General features: G+C 37.6%; 1 protein-coding gene across 1 annotated transcript; it reads right to left on the bottom strand.

Annotated features, from left to right (window-relative positions):
* Positions 1-5,922: 5,922 nt before the first annotated feature.
* Positions 5,923-19,400, bottom strand: UGT2B31 (UDP-glucuronosyltransferase UGT2B31). Its single transcript, NM_001003381.1, is given in 6 exon segments — positions 5,923-6,202; positions 8,752-8,971; positions 9,821-9,908; positions 11,820-11,951; positions 13,722-13,870; positions 18,677-19,400. Coding segments are annotated over 6 exon segments (1,593 nt in total).
* Positions 19,401-20,732: the final 1,332 nt, after the last annotated feature.

Here is a 20,732-nt window from a genome sequence, read left to right as displayed (position 1 = left end):
CTTTCAGCAGCTGGCTGCCAGAAGCTGCCTACCCCTGGGGTTTATCTTCTCATGTATCACCTCAGATTCACCTCTCTGCACCTTCGGCGTTGCAGAAAGTTGTCACTTTTGTAGAGTTGCAGCTATTTTCTTAGATCACCAGATGAGTTATCAGGTGTTCAGAATGATTTGATAGCTATCTAGCTGAATTCCTACGATCAGATGAAACAGGTCTTCTACTTACCTATGCAGATTTTCTTTTTCATCTTGAGTCTACTCAATAGTTCATATTTTCTGCACCTACTAGCATTGGAGTTTCTGTTGCAATGAGTTGAGTGGGTGACAAAAAAGTGGCTCATATTTCAAATGTTATAGGTTCTTGTTGATCTTTTTTCCTTTCTAAGTTTTTATTGAAATTCCAGTTAGGTAACATACAGTGTAATATTAGTTTCAGGTATAGAATTTAGTGATTCCACAGTTCCATAGAACATCTGGTGCTCATCACATCAGGAGGCCATTTAACAGCTCCCATTTAACCTATTCCTCAGCCACTTCCCCTCTGGTAACCATCAGTTGGTTCTCTATGGTTATGAGTGTGTTTCTTGGGGGGGGTGGGGGGGTGGGGGATACCTGCGTAGCTAACAGATATTTAAGCATCCACCTTCTGATTTCAGCTCAGGTCATGATCTCAGACTCTTGAGATCAAGCCCTGTGTCAGGCCTTGAAGCTAGCATGGAGCCTGCTCAAGGTTCTCTCTCTCTTTTCCTTTTCTCTGCCCCTCCCCCCCTCCCCCACTCCTTTCTCCTCTCTTTTTTTTTTAAGTGTCTGTTTCTTGGTTTTCAGCTCTTTGAATCCCATTCTCACTGTTTTATTACCATGTATTAGCAAATAGTATAAATATTTCTTTATTGGTGTAGGTTTCTACAAGAATTCCTAGAGACTTACTTTTATGGTAAAAATTCATTTAAAAATGTTAAATCCGGTATATTAATGGTATATTAGCTTCAGGTGTGCTATATAGGGATTCAATAATTCTTTTCTTTCTTTTCTAGTTTATTTAAATACCTAGTTAACATACATTGTGATATTATTTTTAGGTGTACGATTTAGTGATTCAGTTCTTAAAACACAACACCCAGAGACCATCACAGCAAGTGCTCTCTTCATACCCATCACTTATTTACCCATTCCTCTCCCACCCAGTATGTGATCTATTCTGGGGAAGGTCCCATGTGCACTTGCAAAGAATGTGTACTCTGCTGCTTTAGGGTGAAACGATCTGAGGATATTTGTGAAGTCCATCTCGGCCAGTGTGTCATTCGAGGCCATATATTCCTTGTTGATGTTCTGTTGTTAGGTGATCTGTTCCATTGCTCGGAATGTGATGTTAAAGTCCCCTATTGTTATTGCTTTGTTATCACTGAGTTCCTTTATGGTTGTTATTAATTGTTTTATATATTTGGGTGCTCCCAAGTTGGGGGCATAAATATATACAATTGTTAGATCTTCATGTTGGGTAGTCTCCTTTATTATGATATACTGCCCTTCTTTATCTCTTTTTACAGTCTTTAAGATCTCGTTTGTCTGACGGAAGTATTGCTACTCTGGCTTTTATTTTTTGAAATATTCATTTGCATGTTAAATGTTCCTCCAACCCCTCACTTTAATCTTCAGGTGATGTTAAGCCTAAAATGAGTCTCTTGTAGTCAGTCTACAGTTGGGTCTTTTTTTTTTTTTTTACAATTTAGTTCATTTACATTCAGAGTAATTATTCATAGATATGTACTTAGTGCTATTTTTTTGCTTGTTTTTTTTTTCACTGATTCCTGAGATTCTATCTGTTTGTTGCTAGTCTTTGACAGTTTTAGAATTTTTTCCCACTGAAAAGAGTCCCATTTAATATTTATTGTGGGACTGGTTTAGTGGTCATGAACTCCTCTAGGTTTTTTGTTTGTTTGTTTTGTTTTTTTGTCCTGGAAACTTTTCATTTCTTCTTCTATTCTGAATGGAGGCTTTGCTGGATAGAGTATTCTTGGCTACATATTTTTCTCATTCAGCACGTTGAATATACCATGCCACTCTCCTCTGACCTGCTAAATTTCTGTAGAGAAATCGGTTGCTAACCAGTTTCCTCTTCTGTTAGAGGTTAGGGATTTCTTTTTCCCTTGGTGCTTTCAAGATTCTTTCTTTATTTTTGTGTTTTGCAAATTGTATTACAATATGCCTTAGTGTTTCCCTGCTTTTGCTGATTTAGATGGGAGTTCTCTGTGTCTCCTGGATTTGGGTGTCTGCATCTTTTCCCATATTAGGGGAGTTTTCAGCTATAATTTGCTCAGATAAACCTCTGCCTCTTTTTCTATCTCTTTTTTCTGGGACTCCTACATTATGCACATTATTACACTTTATGGAGTCACTGAGTTCCCTAAGTCTACCTTCCTGACCCAATATTTTTCTTCCCCTCTTCTTTTCAGCTTCATTATTTTCCATTATTTTATCTTCTGTATCACTTATTCATTTTTTCTGCTTCTTCCATCCTTGTGGTCAAGCCCATGCAGTGGGTTTGCATCTCGTTTATAGCATTTTTCACTTCAGCTTGACTAGTTTTTAGGTCTTTTATCTCTGTGGTAAGGGACTTTCTGGTATCTTCTAAGTTTTTCCCAAGGCCAGCTCATCTCTTTGTGATTGTTGGTTTAAAATCTTGCCCAGGCATATTACTTATATCTCTGTTTGTTAGATCCCTGGCTGTGATGTCGTCTTGTTTTTTCTTTTGGGATGAATCTCTCCATCTTGGCATTTTGTCTAGGTCTCCATCTTTGTGTTAGGAAAGCCCATTTTGTTTCCTACTCCTGAGAATAATGACTGTATTAAGAAGAGGTCACATACTGTCCAGGGCCCGGTGCTTTGGGGAACGTTTCAGGTGTATGCTGTGTGCATTCCTAAGTTCCAGTTATTTTCAAAATGTAACATTTGTAAGTTCCCAGTTTTTAGTCTATTTCTTAATTGTAATTTTGTTACTAATGTATAATTTTTAGAAAGTGTAGAAATGTCATTTCAGAGTTCTTTCACTGCATAACAAACTGCCTTCACGTATAGAGGCCTACAACATCAATAATCTTTTAGTTATTATCTCTCATAATTCTGGGTGTCAGCTGGCCTCAGCCAGTAGGTGGTTCTTCGGGTTGGTTCTTGGGTTTCTCAGATGGTTACAGGCATAGGGTAGATGAGGTGTAATCACTGGAGGATGTTCATTCACACCTCTAGTGATACTTTGGGAATAGTCAAATTGCTGTGGAGCTGGAGCAACAGAGTTTCTAAGGCACAACTTTGTAATGTCTCCACCACTTAGCCTTCATCATGGGTTCTTGGGGTTTGGCACAGGGTTCTAAAGTGAGTGGACTGAGAGAGAGAGGAGGGGGGATGGAGGGAAAAAGCGTGAATGAGAAAGTGAGAGGTAAAGAATGTATTGCCTTTTTTATGAGAGCCTGGGAAGTTAAGCTGTATCACTACACTGCATTCTTTTTGTTGAGACTACTGCGAGGCCTGCCGAAGGTCAAGGGGAGGAGACACGATGGGAGCATTGTCATGGTATTGGTAGTCATATTTCAAAATCACCATGAATATAATCTTTTGAAGCCAGCCAACAGAGGTTACTAAGCTACTATAAAATTCATGAAATACTGACGTGAAAAACACGGTAAAACAGTTAAGAATTGTTGAACTTAGATCTTCACATGTATTGAAACTTTTAATAAATACTCTCATATATTTATCACTAGTTATTTTAGAGGAAAGATTTCTTAAACAGGAAAGAAGGAAGAAGGGCCCGAATTTGTAATAGAAGATGGTCCATCAGATTTTGGTCAATTAAATATTCTGAATGACACTACTGAGCCGATAGCACAATATCAAAGTGCTGGAACTTGACATCTTGCATCAATATGTTTATTTTGTTAACAAATTTATTATTCCATATAATAGGCATATGAAAATCATGTTGTGAAATGTCAAGAAATGAAGACATACGTAAATATTTAAATTATCATAATATGAAATCCTGTCTGTTTTGTGTATATAGAAACTTACATACATTTTATTTTATTTCCAAAAGAGAGTATCGTGCTTGTATAGTTTTCCTGGAACTTGTTCATGTAGCAATGTGACATGGAGATCATGCAAAAATGCTGCCTGTCACCATATCTTCGCCGTAATTACTGTATACATTACATCTCTCATCGAATGTGTTTTTGGTAAATATTTAGGTACTTAAGGGAATATGCTGTACATCAATGTGTATGTGTGCATTTCTAGATGGCTGATTCCTAGATGTGGAATTGCAGGGTTAAATAGCGTGTTTAAATCTTATCGGAAAGCATCATACTACATTGTACTTCATAAAAATAGTGTTCTCAGATTCTTTCTCCCCCTCTTTTAGCAGAAGGAAATTTCTTAATTTGCTAAAGCGTATTTATCTATCGTGAGGCAATAACAGGCAATATTGGTGAAATAGTCAAAGTTTTTCACCTGAGATTGGGAAGGAGACAAGAGTGGTGACAATTGCACTTCAGCTCAAAATTGCATGTGGGGTTCTGAGCATACAGGGAAGCCAAAATAAAGGCCACAGATTGTGTTAGGAGAACAGGTCCCTGGGAGGCAGAAGGTCGGGACTTGGACTGGAAACTTGCAAAGCAAGCCAAACCTAGTGGAAAGTTTAGAAAATGCTGCATGTGTACAACATACAGTGGACCCTGAAGCTAACTTGAAGGAAAACAATCAGCCGTTTATAGAGAAGCTACAGAATGTTGACGCGGTTCCCTTTTCTCTCTTTGGCATTAATTCAAAATATTCACTAGAAGGACCACTTCCCGGAGAACTGAAAACAATTCCCATTCTAAGTGCTTACTTCTGTAGGACTTCGTCTACCACTTGAAGCAGAAAGAAAAGCCAAAGAATGTCTTCGTGGAGTGAAGCCGCTGCCCTTCAGCGTCTGTCACTGCTCCAGGCCAGGAGCCAGGGGAGGCTCCCAGGGCCACGGGCCGGCCCGGCCGCTCCCTGGAGAGAGGCCCAGGCCCCGGGGTCCCCGGTACTTGGACAGTCTTCAGAGGCTGAGGACCCCAGGGGACCCCAGCACCCGACATCCATCTGCAGGCTGGTCACCATCCCGGTGGGAGGGGACCAGGGAAGAGGAAGCTGTGGCAGGCCTGCCAGAGGCGTGCTGGGCTTGATCCCACAACTCTGAGACCATGACCTCTGCTCAAACGGAGAGTGAGTAGCTTAATGGACTGAGATGCCCAATAGCTCAGTTTTATAATAGGAAACAGCTGCTATATTTCTAAATTCACTGACATTGCACAGGATACTGACAAGGTGGTTGAAGGCCATCAACTTGCCATGTCCTAGGGTAAGGAGTGATGCTCAGGCTGGGTACACCATAAAAGCCCAGGAGAATTAGTGGTCACCCAAAACAAAATGGATGGAAAAGTCATTTTATACAACTTTAACTATCTGTAGTTTCTCTAGCAAAGGAAGAAACGACAAATTTTGCACCAAAATGAAGTGAAAATATTCTGAGTATTTATTTGCACAGTAACAGTGATATTGTGAATAGCCTACTTAATGTTCTTATATTCATGCCCAATGTTGGAAACACAGGTAAGCTCAGTAATTTCTGGAGGGGGATGACTTTTCATTTAGAATAAGAAGTTTCTGTAAATTCCCGTAGAGTTTTATTTAAATTTAATTTTAATTTGCCAGTTTTTCTCTTGGCATGACATATTTCTGACTCTTAAACAGGCAATAAATCCCTTGAGAGCAGATGTTGATCTCAGAAGCTAAGTTGAGGAGTTGTTTCTTCACAGGGAGGGGAACTTTGCATCATAACTCCTTGCTGGCAGAAACCGGAGGAGCCCGTCTAGGAGGCCGACCAGCTGGAGGCCTCAGATACGACTACTCCTTTTTTATCTTCTTCCCAGTTTTTGCGACCTTCCGACAACAAAACAGACAACATTGTGTGGTGACAAATATAGCAGTTGCCACACAGGCCAGCAGAAACCCAATCACATCCAAGGAGTGGTACTGGAACCAGGTGAGGTCATGGGAGGCTGGCCGCAGGTGCTTGGCTCCTTGGTGGCGCATGACATACTCGATCCAGAAGACTGCCCGGTCCAGGGGCTTTATAGGCTGATCGTGGTGAATTCCTGATAACTTCATAGCATTCTCTTTGTACCTAAGGGAGAAACGTAAAGATGCCGACATTGAAAGGAAGTTAATTTGCCAAACCAAAGAATTCCCATGAGAGGAATAGTCTTCACGGAATACCCATACATTCAAAATCAGCTAGAATATTATTGTGAAGTGGATGTAATAATGTACCTACTACTAAGATGTTGGTATGGGGTGTCACAAGCTACCCAGAAGCACCCCGTCTGCCCTGATCCTTTTAGTCATCATACATTAGTTTTTATTATTTATGTGTTAGAATATGAAGTGAGCACTCATTTCCTTTTGTCTTTTGTGTCAGAGTTGTTGGTTACTTCTCGCACTGTATGGTATTCCATTGTTTGGCAATACCGCAGGTGATTTCATCATTTAACGGTCAATAGCCATTTGTGTTACTAACCGTTTGGCCATTACTACCAATGCTGCCATAAAAATCTTGTATCTTTTGGTTTACATGTTTGTACATGTGTTTGTATATATGTAGAAGTGGAATTGCTGAGAAGAGGTGTATTTATGAGTAGGATTTCTTTATTGGCTGAGTTATGTAGAAGTATATTGCTGAATTTCCAAAATGTAGAGAGGTTTCAGTTGTCTTTCATTTTGATGATTCTAAGTGAATCCCAGTAGAGCTGAACAGTGTGCTCTTGATGATTTATATTTTTCAAAATTCCTTTTGGTTTATGGTCCACGTATGGTTAATTCCAGTATCTATTCCATTCTTGAAAAATGGGTATTCTCTGTTGATATATACATATATATATATTCAATGGGTTGCATTTTTAAATTGTGTCCTTCAAGACACTTAGGTATTTCTCCCTTCCATTATCTTGTTATCGTTTTTCCCTTGTTTTGATCTTATTTTTCTATGTTACTGAGAGAGATGTTTAAAAATTCAATATTATAACTGTAAATTTGAATGTTTGTTCTTTGGCCCCCTTCTACTGCATTTTGATGCTTTTTGTAGTAGGCGCCACTAATTGGTAATTTGTACTGTTTTGAAAGATCAATCTATTCGTCATTATGAAATACTTCTTTTTATTTTTGTTGGTGACTCTGGACTAGTGTGTCTGATATTAGCATGGGTCCAACATCTTTCTGCGGTTACTGCTAGAATAGATCATTTCCTACCTTCTCGTACTTACAATCTTTTGCGCATTTCTATTTGAACATGTCTTATAACTGGCGTATAGTATAAAAAATGTGTTCTGACAATCTTTGTCTTTAAATTATTTAGTCTGTTTAGATTTAATGTCTTGGCATATTGATATTTTCGTCTACTGTCTTAGTCTGTTTTCTTTTCTATTTGGCCAACCTGCCTTATATTTCTTTACCTTTCTCTCTTGTTTTAAGGTATTTTTATTATGCAATTACTCTACCATTTTCTCCCCATAATACATTTTTCAGTATTTCTGATATGTGAATGACAATAAGTACATGAAAAGATGTTTAGTAACTTTGGCTGTAAGAGAAATGAAAACGAAGACCACAAGGAGAGACCCACTAGGATGGCTGTAATAAAAAAGATGATAGCAAGTGTTGAAAATGATGTGGAGAACTTGAATCTCCCATACTTAGCTGGTGGAAATGTAAAATAGTGCAACTTATTTGGACATCAATTTGGCAGCTCCTCATAGAGATAATCTGTGGCCTAGAAGTCTACCCAAAATTCTACTCCTACATGTCTACCCAAAAGAAGTGAATAATTTTGTTCACACAATAAATGTGTAGCAATATTTATAATACCTAAATGTGGAAATAACCCAAATGTTCACGAACTGATACATGGATAGATTGTAGCATATCCATACCATAGGATATTTATCATTCAGTAATACAAAACTATCACACGAATGAAACTCAAAAACATGCCAAATGAAAGAAGCCACATGCAAAGCCCATACGTGGTATGATCCCACTTGTATGAAACACCCAGAATACAGCAATTTGTAGAGACAGAAGTAGATTAATGTTTACTTGAGGCAAGAGAAATGGGCAAAGACTTCTAAGTCAGTCGTATGTGATTTCTTCTTGGGCTAATGAAAATGTCCCAAACTTAGATTATGGTGATGGTTTCATAATTCCATAATACACTACACGTATTTGAGTTTTATACTTTTAGTTTTATGGTACACAAATTACATATTATAAAATATATTAACAATAAGAACCAAAATCAACGTTTAAGCAAAAAGAGATTTATAGCTTTGGAAATTTTGGTTCTGAATTGAGTCACTTTACATGACTTCAAGTTCTTCATTCTTTCATTCTATGGTTTCTATCATAGGAACTTTGAAATGTTCTTACAGTTACTATATAATAGTTTGCATTTGTGTATGTAGAAAAATGTTGCAGTAATTGGTTGCCCATTAAGTGAAAGGGATTTAAATGCAACTGTGAAATAAATGTCTGGTTGAAAATAAAAGTAGATTTAAGATCCGTTCTATCACTTGGCTTCTTTCCAAATTAGCCTCTTAAGAATGGGAGGAAACTCGCAGCCACCGTTGACTGAAGAATCTATCGATAAATTCCATCTATTAAAAAAAAAGTAATACTCACGAAGGGTCATTAATGACCATCCTCAATGCATTGAGCAAGTCTGCACTAGACATTGTGCTGAAGTCCAGTCTGATAGCTGCTCCCTTAGCTTTCATGTGAACAATGTTATCAGCTTGATCGGCAAACAAGGGAATGCCCACCATGGGGATCCCGTGGTAGATCGCCTCATAGATGCCGTTGGTTCCACCATGGGTTATAAAGGCTTTGGTTTTCGGATGACCTAGGATTGGATGAATCTCAGCACATTATTAACTGTAAGTCTTAGAAATCAAATGAGAATTGGGCAACATAAGACATATGTTATTATATAAACATGAAACAGCATTCAAATGTCTTTTGGCTCTCAGCGCAAGAAGCACATAAATGTGCTGGAGAGGTAAATGAAGATTGGTGTGGTGCTTGTAACTTGAAAAATGAATACAAGATTGCTGGACAGACAAATTGAACGATAACATTCTGGTTATCACCAAAAAAAGGGAAAGGGTGCAAAAAAAAGAAAGGCAGGTGGCATGTTAGAACATATTCTCTTAAAGGCACAGTAAAGTCACTGAGTTTCACATGTAGGGTGTCAAGGCAGCAGGAAGTGTGATGCTGGTGGCTCAAATCAGGGGAAGGAAAGATAGCACTTTATCATGAAATGTGTTGTGACTTCATGGAAAAGATTATGGTATTTTTCTAGAGAAAATGTAGGGTCACTGGTAATAAAAGAGAGGCTATTATTTTTCATTGGCACTGAATACCCATGCAGAAGGAGAAAGGATAGGAATAAGGTGGGAAAATTCGGAGACAGAGCGATGTTCTAGGTAGTTAGTAACAAATTATGTGGGAGCAGTAATTACAGCTGAAATACAGGTACTTTGATTCTGGCCCTAAGGAATGGGACTGTGTATAACAACATGCCAACTGTTGTAGCTTATCTTTTTCCCTCTAGGTCTGCAAAACAAATATAAGAAAGTTAAGTTTTAGTTTTGAGTTTTTGAGTAGTAAATGCTCAGTCAGATTGCTTTTTGGTGAACTGTTATCATTTTGTTTAGAGTTCCTTTCAGTTCAATATTTTCCAGATTCTTACCAAGAAGGTCATTCTGGGGAAGCCATTTATACAGCCGAGTATTTGGCCCTAAGGTGTCTGGTTTCTTGCCATCAAATCTCCATAGAACCTTAGAAAGAAAAATACCTTATCTCATGAGTTGAACTTTGAAGTTATAGCTTGTGAACATTTTAAAGAAATTAAGAGATGATCTAGTTAGACTCCTTTCATTGACTGATAAATAACAAGGCAAAAGATATTAAAAATGAGACTACTAAAACCCTAGTATAGTAAGAATACCCCCATTTTGTTACTTATTTTTATATTCAAGCAAGTATGAATGTAATCATAATATTTCACGCATGAGTATTAAACAGATGAGATTATCAAGGACAAAAGAAGCATTTAAGAAATTTTTAGGCAGTTACTATAATTCTAGTGCAAACGAGTAGGAAATTACTAAGATCCACACCTTTGTCTGTTATCATTGCTTTCATCTTCCAATGTAATACCAACCTATTTACATCTTTTTAAGTGATACAGAAGGACGTTCCCTTATATCCACATGTTCATAGCCACTTGTTCCATAAGTTCTTTTATTTGAGTTTTACATGTTTTGATACACAAAAAAGCTAAATGTGCAATCTGCTGCTTGTGAGAAACAGGTAATTATGCTTATTAGTAATTCATTAATATCAATAATTTCTCCTTAGTACGTTTAACTTCTTCCACATTACTAATGATTAGGCACTACTTCCAAGAAAAAGGTAATTTTTTTACATGAATGCAGAATATTATTAGTATTTCTTGGTTTGGCAGTTCTTTACATGTGGGAAGAAAAGCCTGTTGGCACTTCAGAAATAACAGTATACGTGTCAAAAAAACTCCAAAAGTGTAGTGGTGCTAAGTTTTATTGAACTGGTTGTTGACATTTCAGTGATGCACTACAAAGCACTGACAGCATTGATTGATATGAAATCTATGCCCAAGCAATTTCCATTGCCAGTACTAAATAGATTCTGATTTTAGAATTTCCCAGCAATCCTCATAACTGGATTATAGTTTACACTGGGTAGTATATATTTGCTATATGCATGTTAAAGTAACTTGCGATGGTAAGCAAAAATTAGCATAAGGAGAAACTATTACAGTGACCGAAAAGTAGTTCACAAATACCCAAATATGCCAGGTGCATTCTATGTATTGGAAAAGAATTTACTACTGTAGTTTATGTAGAAAGAGGCATATGAAACTTTCCCATGCTAGGCTTTCTTTCCGGTTGACTCCTTAATATGTTTCTTTTTCCTTCCTTAATCGGGAGCAGTTATTATTCTGATAAGTTAGAGTCCTTTGGAACCAGATATTAATAAGCACTTGGTCACCTTGAGGAGTGGACCCATCTTCTCCCTTTTCATTGATCTTACTCTTTCACTCGTAATAGGGCCCATTCCATCAGTCATGTCAATTTTTCTCTTTCTCTAAGTCATCTTGGCTGGAGGAAAGCCTAGACATAGTTTGGTGATTGTTTTTCTGAACAGCACACTGAGGAGGCTTATCTCAAAATTTAGGGGAAGGAAGAGAAACCTGGATTATCTGATAAGGGTAAACTGCAGGGTGCTTTTCAGACTTTTATCAGTTCCTCTTTAACATAACTGTTGAAATTTAACTCCTTTCTGAGAACAGCTATGAGGTAGGCAGTGCCCTTGGAAATCTTGAAAGGAATGCAGATCTTGTAAGGAAAAGGAAAGAATGACAGACAGAATTTGGTGATTGCTATACCTGCCCAGGACACATTATAATACCAAGCTTTACTCTGCACGTCCTAAATATATTTCTTTCCAATCTCAATGTTAATGCCAAAGTTATTGTCAAAACAGCTTCTGTAGTACTTAGCATCTGCCATTTATATTTTCCTCATGTTTGAGGTAAATTGGAGCTATCATAATGATGTTCATGTCATGAAGGAAAGGGTAATCCGGCCCTTTACAGAGTTTAACAGCCTCATTAAGTAGTTGTATACAATTAAGATACTCTATCTAACCTTTTGTGGAATCTGGGCAAGGGCTGATGCGATCACATTGGCTCTTTCCTCTGTCATGTTATTGACCATTGACCCTAGAGAAAACACCACAATACCGTTTTCTCCAGAGCTCTGGACAAACTCTTCCATTTCCTGTGAAGAAAAAGTTAACTCCATCAAAAAGGAGAAACAGCATAGCAAACACCACTGAATGAATTTCTATGAGGTTGCGTTGGAGGCTCAGTCGTTTCAGCATCTGACTCTTGATTTGGGCTCAGGTTATGATTTCGGGATTGTGAGATTGAGCCCTGGGTCTAGCTCTGTGCCTAGAGGGGACTTTCCTGGGTGTTCTCTCTCTCTCCTTCTGCTCCCTTCCCCCACCCGATGTGCAGTCTCTCTCTCTCTCTCTCTCTCTCTCATAAATAAATAAATAAATAAATAGATAAATCTTTAAAAATTTTTCTTCAATTAAAGATAGATATCAAATATCATCAAGAATTATTAGAGTAATGCCTATATTGATTCTTATTGTGATAAACTACACATAAAAATTATCATTTTAACTATATCTGAGTATGCAGTTCAATAGTGTGTATATTTTATACTGTTGGTCAACTAATCACCAGAACTTTTTCACCTTGTTAAACTGGATCTCAGTACCCATTATATAACAATTACCGATTTCTCATAGACCATCTTTATTTTTTTTTATTTTTTAAAAAGATTTTATCTTTTTATTCATGAGAAACAGAGATAGAGAGGCAGAGACACAGGCAGAGGGAGAAGCAGGCTCCATGCAGGGAGTCCGATTTGGGACTCGATCCCGGGTCCCCAGGATCATGTTCTCGGCCAAAGGCAGGCGCTAAATCGCTGAGCCACCCACTGATCCCCCCTCCTTGACCATCTTTATCAACCATCATTATACTTTGTATTTCTGTGAATTTGAGTGATCTGGATACCTTATATCAGGGAATCATACAGTATTTGTCTCTTAATGATCGCCCACTTTCACTTTGCATAATATCCCAAAGCTTTGCCACTTTGTAGTAGGTGTTAGAATTTTCTTCTATTTTAGGCCAAATATTCCGTTGTGTGTAAATACATTTTGTTTATGGATTTATCTGTTGATGGACACTTGTGTTAGACTGAATAGAACTTTTGCTAGTTTTACATCAGGATTTAGACCTTGAGAGAGTTACCATATACACCTAAATATTTTGCAATCAAAATCGATATTATGTTAACCATTGAATAAGATCTTAGTTTTAGGGTAATCAGACCCTTTGCAGAGTTTAACAGACTCATTAGGTAGTTATATATGATTAAGGTTATTTATCTAACCTTTTGTGGAATCTGGGCAAGGGTAGATGTAATCACAGTGGCTCATTCCTCTAGTAGACATCCAGCATGATGAAGAGACCATCAAGTAATTCAGTAAGAGATGCTTATTTTTCAATTATGTCTTGAAGGTTCAATATCAACCTAAAACTTATTACATCATTGCTTTTTTCATGAAGATTTTCACCTTATATGCTAAGAGTGTACTTTTGCAATATTATACTATGGATTTTTTCAGATATAAGTGGTAGAAGTTATTTGGTCTTTATTAAATATGCAGAATTCATGGTCCTCATTATATACACAGTGTAGCTTTCTCTGTGCTCAGGTTTACTGAGATTTTGTCTGGCCTTGGTGTGTGGCGGAAAACATATGTTCTCATATATTAATTAAACCTGTTAATGCTCTAAGTCGTCAAACCTTGGAATCTCAAATGAGGAATTGTGTAAAGTTGGAATGACAGCAAGGAAACATTAGATTTGCCTGCAGATATTGTTGGGGCACACACCATTGTTGAGAAATGATCTTTTTAAGCTACAAAAATGGCCTAGAGGAAACAAAGCAAAAGAAACAAGAATCAGGTACCGTAGGCAGGGATTTGGCGGGTTTGCAGTGGAGGCCTCCAACAAAGTCAAAATGTGGTAAGAGTGGGTGAGGATATTCAAAATCCCAGTAGGTTCGAATGAGCCATATATCAGCTTTCCTCATTAACTCATATAGTGTAGTGGGTCTTCCTGAAGGCAAAAAAACAAACAGATCACATCAATAAGAGAAAGGATGGGTATCCCTGGGTGGCTCAGCAGTATGGCGCCTCCCTTTGGCTCAGGGCGTGATCCTGGAGTCCCGAGATCGATTCCTGCCTCGGACTCCTGGCATGGAGCCTGCTTCTCCCTCTGCCTGTGTCTCTGCCTCTCTCTCTCTTTCTGTGTCTATCATCAATCAATCAATCAATCTTTAGAAAGCTAAAAAAAAATAAGAGAAAGGATAAAAAGTATATGATCATTTCCACATATGCAGAAAAGGCATTTGACAAAGTAGAACAGCCATTGAAGATAAAACCCCTCAGCAACATTGGTTTCGAGGGAACATACCTCAACAAAATAAAGGCTAAAATGGAAAACCCACAGTGAACATCATACTCAAAGGGAAACAACTGAGAGCTTCTCCTCTAAGGTCAGGCAGAAGACAAGGATGTCCACCCTTACCACTTTTATTCAACATAGGACTAGAAGTCCTGGCTACAGCAATGAGACAATGAAAAGAAATAAAACCATCCAAATTGGTCAGGAAGAAATAAAACTGTCACTATTTGCAGTTGACATGATACTCTATATAGAAAACCCTGAGGACTTAAACAGAAAAGTCCTAGAACTGATAAACTAATTCAGTAAAGTCACAGGATACAAATCAGTGTACAGAAATCTGTTATATTTCTATGTACTAATAATGCAGCAGAAGAGAGACATTAAGAAAACTATCCTGTTTGCCATTGCACCGAAAATAATAAAACTTTACCAAAGAGGTGAAAGACCTGTACTCTGAAAACTATAAAATACTGATGAAAGAAATTGAGGATAAAAGGCATTCCATGCACAAAACTTGGAAGAATAGTATTGAACTGTCTATAATACCCAAGGCAAACTTTAGATTTAGTGTGATCCCTATCAAAATACCAACAGCATTTTTCACAGAACTGGAGCAAACGATCTTAAGATTTGTTGGAACGACAAAAGATTTCAAATGACCAGAGCTATCTTGAAAAAGAAAAACAACCAAACTGGACGTATCACAATACAAGAGTTCAAGTTATGCTACAAAGTTATAATGATCAAAACAGTATGGTCGTGACACAAAAATAGACACATAGATCAATGGAAGAGCATAGAAAACCCAGAAATGAACCCACAATTATATGGGCAATTAATCTTTGACAAAGCAGGAAAGAATATCCAATGGGAAAATGACAGTTTCTTGGTGTCAGGAATATTGGACAGCAACATGGAAAAGAATGAAACTGGACCACATTTTTTTTTAGTCTTCTTTTATTTTTTTTATTCTTTTAAAAAAATTTTTATTTATTTATGATAGTCACACAGAGAGAGAGAGGCAGAGACATAGGCAGAGGGAGAAGCAGGCTCCATGCACTGGAAGCCCGACGTGGGATTTGATCCCGGGTCTCCAGGATCGTGCCCTGGGCCGAAGGCAGGCACCAAACTGCTGCGCCACCCAGGGATCCCTTTTTTATTGTATTTTTATTTTTAGTCTTTTATTTTATTTTATTATATTTTATTTTATTTATTTTATTTTATTTTATTTTATTTTGTTTTATTTTATTTTTTTATTCATGAGAGACATAGAGAGAGAGAGAGAGAGGCAGAGACACAGGCAGAGGGAGAAGCAGGCTCCATGCAGGGAGTCCAAGGTGGGAGGGTCTCCAGGATCATGCCCTGGGCTGAAGGAGGCGCTTAACCGCTGAGCCACCCGGGGTGACTTGACCACTTTCTTATAGTATACACAAAAATAAATTCAAGGTGGAATGAAAGACCTAAGCGTGAGACAGGAAAACCATCAAAATCCAGGAGAAGAAAACACGCAGTGACCTCTTTGGCCTCAGCAAGAGCAATTTCTTACTAGATATATTGATGGTAGTAAGGAAACAAAAACAAAAATGAACTATTGGCACTTCATCAAGATAAAAATCTTCTGTACAGCCAAGGAAATAATCAGCAAACCTGACAGGCAACCTACAGAATGGGAGAAGGTATTTGCAAATGACATTTTCAGTAAAGAGATGGTATCCAACATCTATAAGGAGCTTATCAAACTCAACAACGACACCCAGGGAACAAATAACACATTTAAAAAATGGGCAGGAGACATGCATAGGCATTTTTTTTTAAAGATTTTATTAACTTATTCATAAGAGACACAGAGAGAGCGAGCGAGGCAGAGACACAGGCAGAGGGAGAAGCAGGCTCCATGCAGGGAGCCTGAGGTGGGACTCGATCCTGGGTCTCCAGGATCACACCCTGGCTGAAGGCAGCGCTAAACTGCTGAGCCACCCGGGCTGCCCATATGTCAAATTTAATGAACCAACCAAACAAGCAAAATACAAAAAGAGAGAGAGAAACCAAGAAATAGATTTTAACTGTAGGGAAAAAAACTGATGGTTATCAGAGGGGAGGGGAATGTGGGGGATGGGTAACATAGGTGATGGGGATTAAGAAGTGAACTCATGATGAGCACTGAGTGATGTATGGAAGTGTTGAATCACTATATTGTACACCTGAAAGTAATATAACACTCTGTTAACTATCCTGGAATGAAAATTAAAACGTGGTAGAAAACTAAGAGTAAATAAAGAAGCAAAAAAATCTCATAACAAGCAACAGGTAGAAAAAATGAGAGTAATGGAATATTAATATACTATGGAACCTTCTGAAAAGAGTTTTGACTAGTTAGCAAAAAGGCTTAAAAGTATTTGTAGTTTCCTAACAGAACACATATATGATACAAACATGTATTGATGCAAATATATACATTTGCATATATATATGTTGATCATATGTATATATGAAAGACAAAGTGTAAGAGACTCATTTCTCACATCACAGTAGTACGTTCACAACCAATTTGTTAACCTAAGCCACTATGAAAATAAACCATGCATTTATTTATTCTTGAATTCTGCAAAAGCAACAGATGCAAATGTATACTATTGAGCCCCCCCATCAATTAACCAATGGAAACACCTTTCCCGCGTGTACTCAGTGTAATTTCTACAATTTAGCAAGTTATTCCCTTGATCCGAGATTTTCCAAGAAAACTGTGAGTTTTGGGGGGTATGGCTTGTACCGACCATTGTAATTAGTTAATATTTGGAGCTTAACAATATTTATGTAATAAATAATATTTGCAAGTCACAGCTGGAATATTTTCCACAAGTACGGAAATAGAACGTGCACTCTTAATGGTGGCGCATTACGTCTTTAGGGCAGCCTGCTTCTCCCTCTGCCTGTGTCTCTGCCTCTCTCTCTCTGTCTGTGTCTCTCATAAATAAATAAATAAATAAATAATTAAATAAATAAATAAATATCTTTAAAAAATAAAAAAACCCAGGATTTATAAGCCCTGGTGAAACAATATGTAATCATTAGAAACTTCATACTATAGATTCCTGAGTCTAACATAGCCATTGTATCTCATAGCCTTCTAATTGGCTGGGGTGAAGGAATTATGAAGGAGGTATTCACAGTCATAAAACATTATTAAACCTAAGCCACTGTCAAATTAAACATGCATTTGTTTATTCTGAAATGCTGCGAAAGTGACAGATGCAAATGTAAACAATTATTTGAGCTCCCCTGTCAATTAACCAATGGAAACACTTTTCCCTAGAATACTCAGTCTAATTTCTACAACTCAGCAAGTTATTCCCTTGATCCTAAAATTTCTTTCAGGTAATATGTAAACACTTTAGTTCTTTTTTAAAAAAAGATTTTATTTATTCATGAGAGACAGAGAGCGAGGCAGAGACACAGGCTTAGGGTGAAGCAGGCTCCATGCAGGGAGCCTGATGTGGGACTCTGTCCCGGGACCCCAGGATCACACCCTGAGCCAAAGGCAGACGCTTAACCGCTGAGCCACCAGGCATCCCAACACTTTAATTCTTAACTAAGGAAACTGAAGAAACAAGTGGGAATAATATCCTCAACACTATAGACAGTTGTACTAGAAATATATGACTCCTCAGTTGACATGTCTGCTTTCATCAAGATAGTGAAATTTCTAATGCCGTTTTTTTTAACATGGAAAAAGTGGAATAAAATGGATATATAGAAAATAAGTATAGTAGAGAAGAATTTAAAGCAGCGAAACTACTCTAATAGTGGTAGATGCATATCATTATAAATTTTTAAAACTCATAAAATGTACCAAGCTGAGAGTAAACTCTTACGTAAACTATGAACTTTGGATGATAATAATGTGTCAGTGTAGGTTCATGACTTGCAACAAATGTACCACTTTGATGGGGGATGTTGATAATGGAGAAACTTATGCCTGTGGGGGGGTGAGGGTTATATAGGAAATCGTGATTCAAAATGCTGTGACTTAAAATTCTTCTAAAAAGTAACGAAGCATAAGTAATATTTTCACTTTGATTTGTATTTGATAAACAACAAGGAAGGATAAAATACCGAGAAAAAATTAAAAAGCAACCCAAAGAAACCCCTTTTTAAAGCTATTACAATCAAACACATGGAATGGATATGTCATTGGTTCAAGAATTCCTCAGTGCTCTAATGTCAGTTATTGACTCCCTAGAGTGTGATGTACCCATAATGGACAGTGGGATTCTAACTGGCCCTGTCATATAAGTCTTTGCATGTGTTTGTGAGATTGAGAGATCATTTTATACTTTCATGTCATCATTTTACTTCTAAAAGACAAATTTCCTCCCTCTTAGTACTTCTACAAACTCTCCTCCCCAGCACTAGGAGAATTAGGACTTCATGTTACTAATGAAAAGCATGACTTACCTAGTACTTCGCTGTAAAACTGATCCCAACTCTTCTCATTTATTGTTTGGAACCAAAAGTCAAAATAAAGCACATACAGCATATTTTTTACTCTCTCCATGAATGTCATTTGATCAGTTAATTCTGACAGAATAACAGGTACGTAGGATGGAGGGAGAGGAAGTCCTCCACTGTGTTTCTCAAATGCGTAGCCTGGAGAGAAACGGAGACTGTACACTAAAGGTATTTTAAGGAGCTCAGCCAGCAGCTCACCGCAGGGTATGATAGTATCTGCAAGGACGAGATCAAATTTTGATTCTTGTAGTTTTGTCATGAGTTTCTTGTTCAAAACTACATCTTTACAGAGCTTCTGAGCACATTCATAAAATTCCCAAAAAAATTCTTGCATTAATGAAAAATATGTCCAAAATGAATCTTTTGGCATATCATATATCAAAATGTTGAGCAGTTTTATGAAGAAAGCCTCAAAATCACCTCTAGATAAATGTGCAGAATAAATCTCAAATTTAATAGCAGATAATTTGTTCGGATCAACAAGAATGGAAGCTGACGATGTCAGAACAGTCACTTCATGACCCCTCTGGACAAGTTCATCCAGGATTGTCTTTACATTGATCCAGTGGCTGTATTCCGTGGGCCACACCAGCACCTTCCCGCAACTCCCAGAACTAAAGTAACAGCTCAGCTGTAGCCCCAGAAGCACTGAAATCCATTTCATAGACATCCTGGGGGATGCGCTGCTTCTTCTGAAATCCCTGCCTTCTTCTGCCACTGCTTGCACTTATATCCGAGGAGCATCAATCAGGAAGTTAAACTATAACTCCTACCTTTCAAAGTAAATACATTATATGAACTGTCCGAGCATTTGGATGGCAAGTGGAAAAAGCCAAAGTAGACGACTTTGTTTGTATGCAAATGTGTGTAATGTCTGTTTGATGATTTTAGTCCTATCGTCTAGCTAAGAGTCAAGGTGCAAGTCATGTGTCTTACGTAATATATTTTGGAAGAGTGTCGAGGACGGTGCTGCGAGGTGACTGCAGTCCTCTTGACACAAGAATGAAAGTTATTATACAGGAAAATTATCTTTCTGGTTATGATGACCTGAGAGATGTTTTTGTTTTGTTCCCAAAAATTTGGTTGACATGTACTTCCATACCGTACAAGTGCCAGATTTAAAGTGTACAGTTCAGGGGTTCATAGTATATTCACAGAATTGTGCAACCGCTCCGGTGATCAATTTTAGAGCACTTTCATCACCCCAAATGGAAACCTTCACTCTGTAATGGAACTCTTCATTTTCTGCATTTCCCAGCCTTAGTCAGCATTTTGTCTGCTTTCTTTGTCATATATATTGCCTGTCTTGAGCATTTCGTATAAATGAAGTGTCTTTTGTGACTGGTTATTTTAATTAGCATACTATTTTATTTTAAAAAATTTTTTGACTTTATTGAGAGATCCTTGATATAACATTGTGCAGTGGTCAGGTGTACAACATGATGACTTGATTCGCTTTATATATTGTGACGAGATTACACCATTCTCATCCATCACCTCACACACTTATCTTTTTTTCTGGTGAGAACTTTATAAAAATCATTTTTATTACTTTTTTATTGAAGTACAGTTGACACACTATGTTAATTAGTTTCCTGTTACAACATAGTGATTCCAGAAGTCTATCCGCTAGGGTGTGCTCACAGGCGTAAATTCCATTTGTCACTACACAATGTCACTACAATTACTGACTATGTTCCCTGCGTTTTATGTTTTATTCTCCTGACATTTATTGCATTTATTTCATACCTGGAAGCCCTATCTCCCACTCGCTTTCACTCATTTTGCCTTCCCTCTCCCCCTTTTTTCTAGAAGCTATCATTTCTCTATATTTGTGAGTCTTTCCGCTCTGTTTGTTTATTCGTTTGGTTTAGATTCCACATAAGAGTGAAATCATATGACATTTGTCTTTCTCCTTCTGACATATTTTACTTAGTGTAACAACCTCTCAGTTTTTCCATGTTATCACCAATGGCAAGATATCATTCTTTGTTTGTGGTGG

This window comes from Canis lupus, chromosome 13, assembly GCF_011100685.1.
Source record: "Canis lupus familiaris isolate Mischka breed German Shepherd chromosome 13, alternate assembly UU_Cfam_GSD_1.0, whole genome shotgun sequence".
NCBI classification, from domain to species: domain Eukaryota; kingdom Metazoa; phylum Chordata; class Mammalia; order Carnivora; family Canidae; genus Canis; species Canis lupus.
This window is presented reverse-complemented; position numbering and strand designations above follow the sequence as displayed.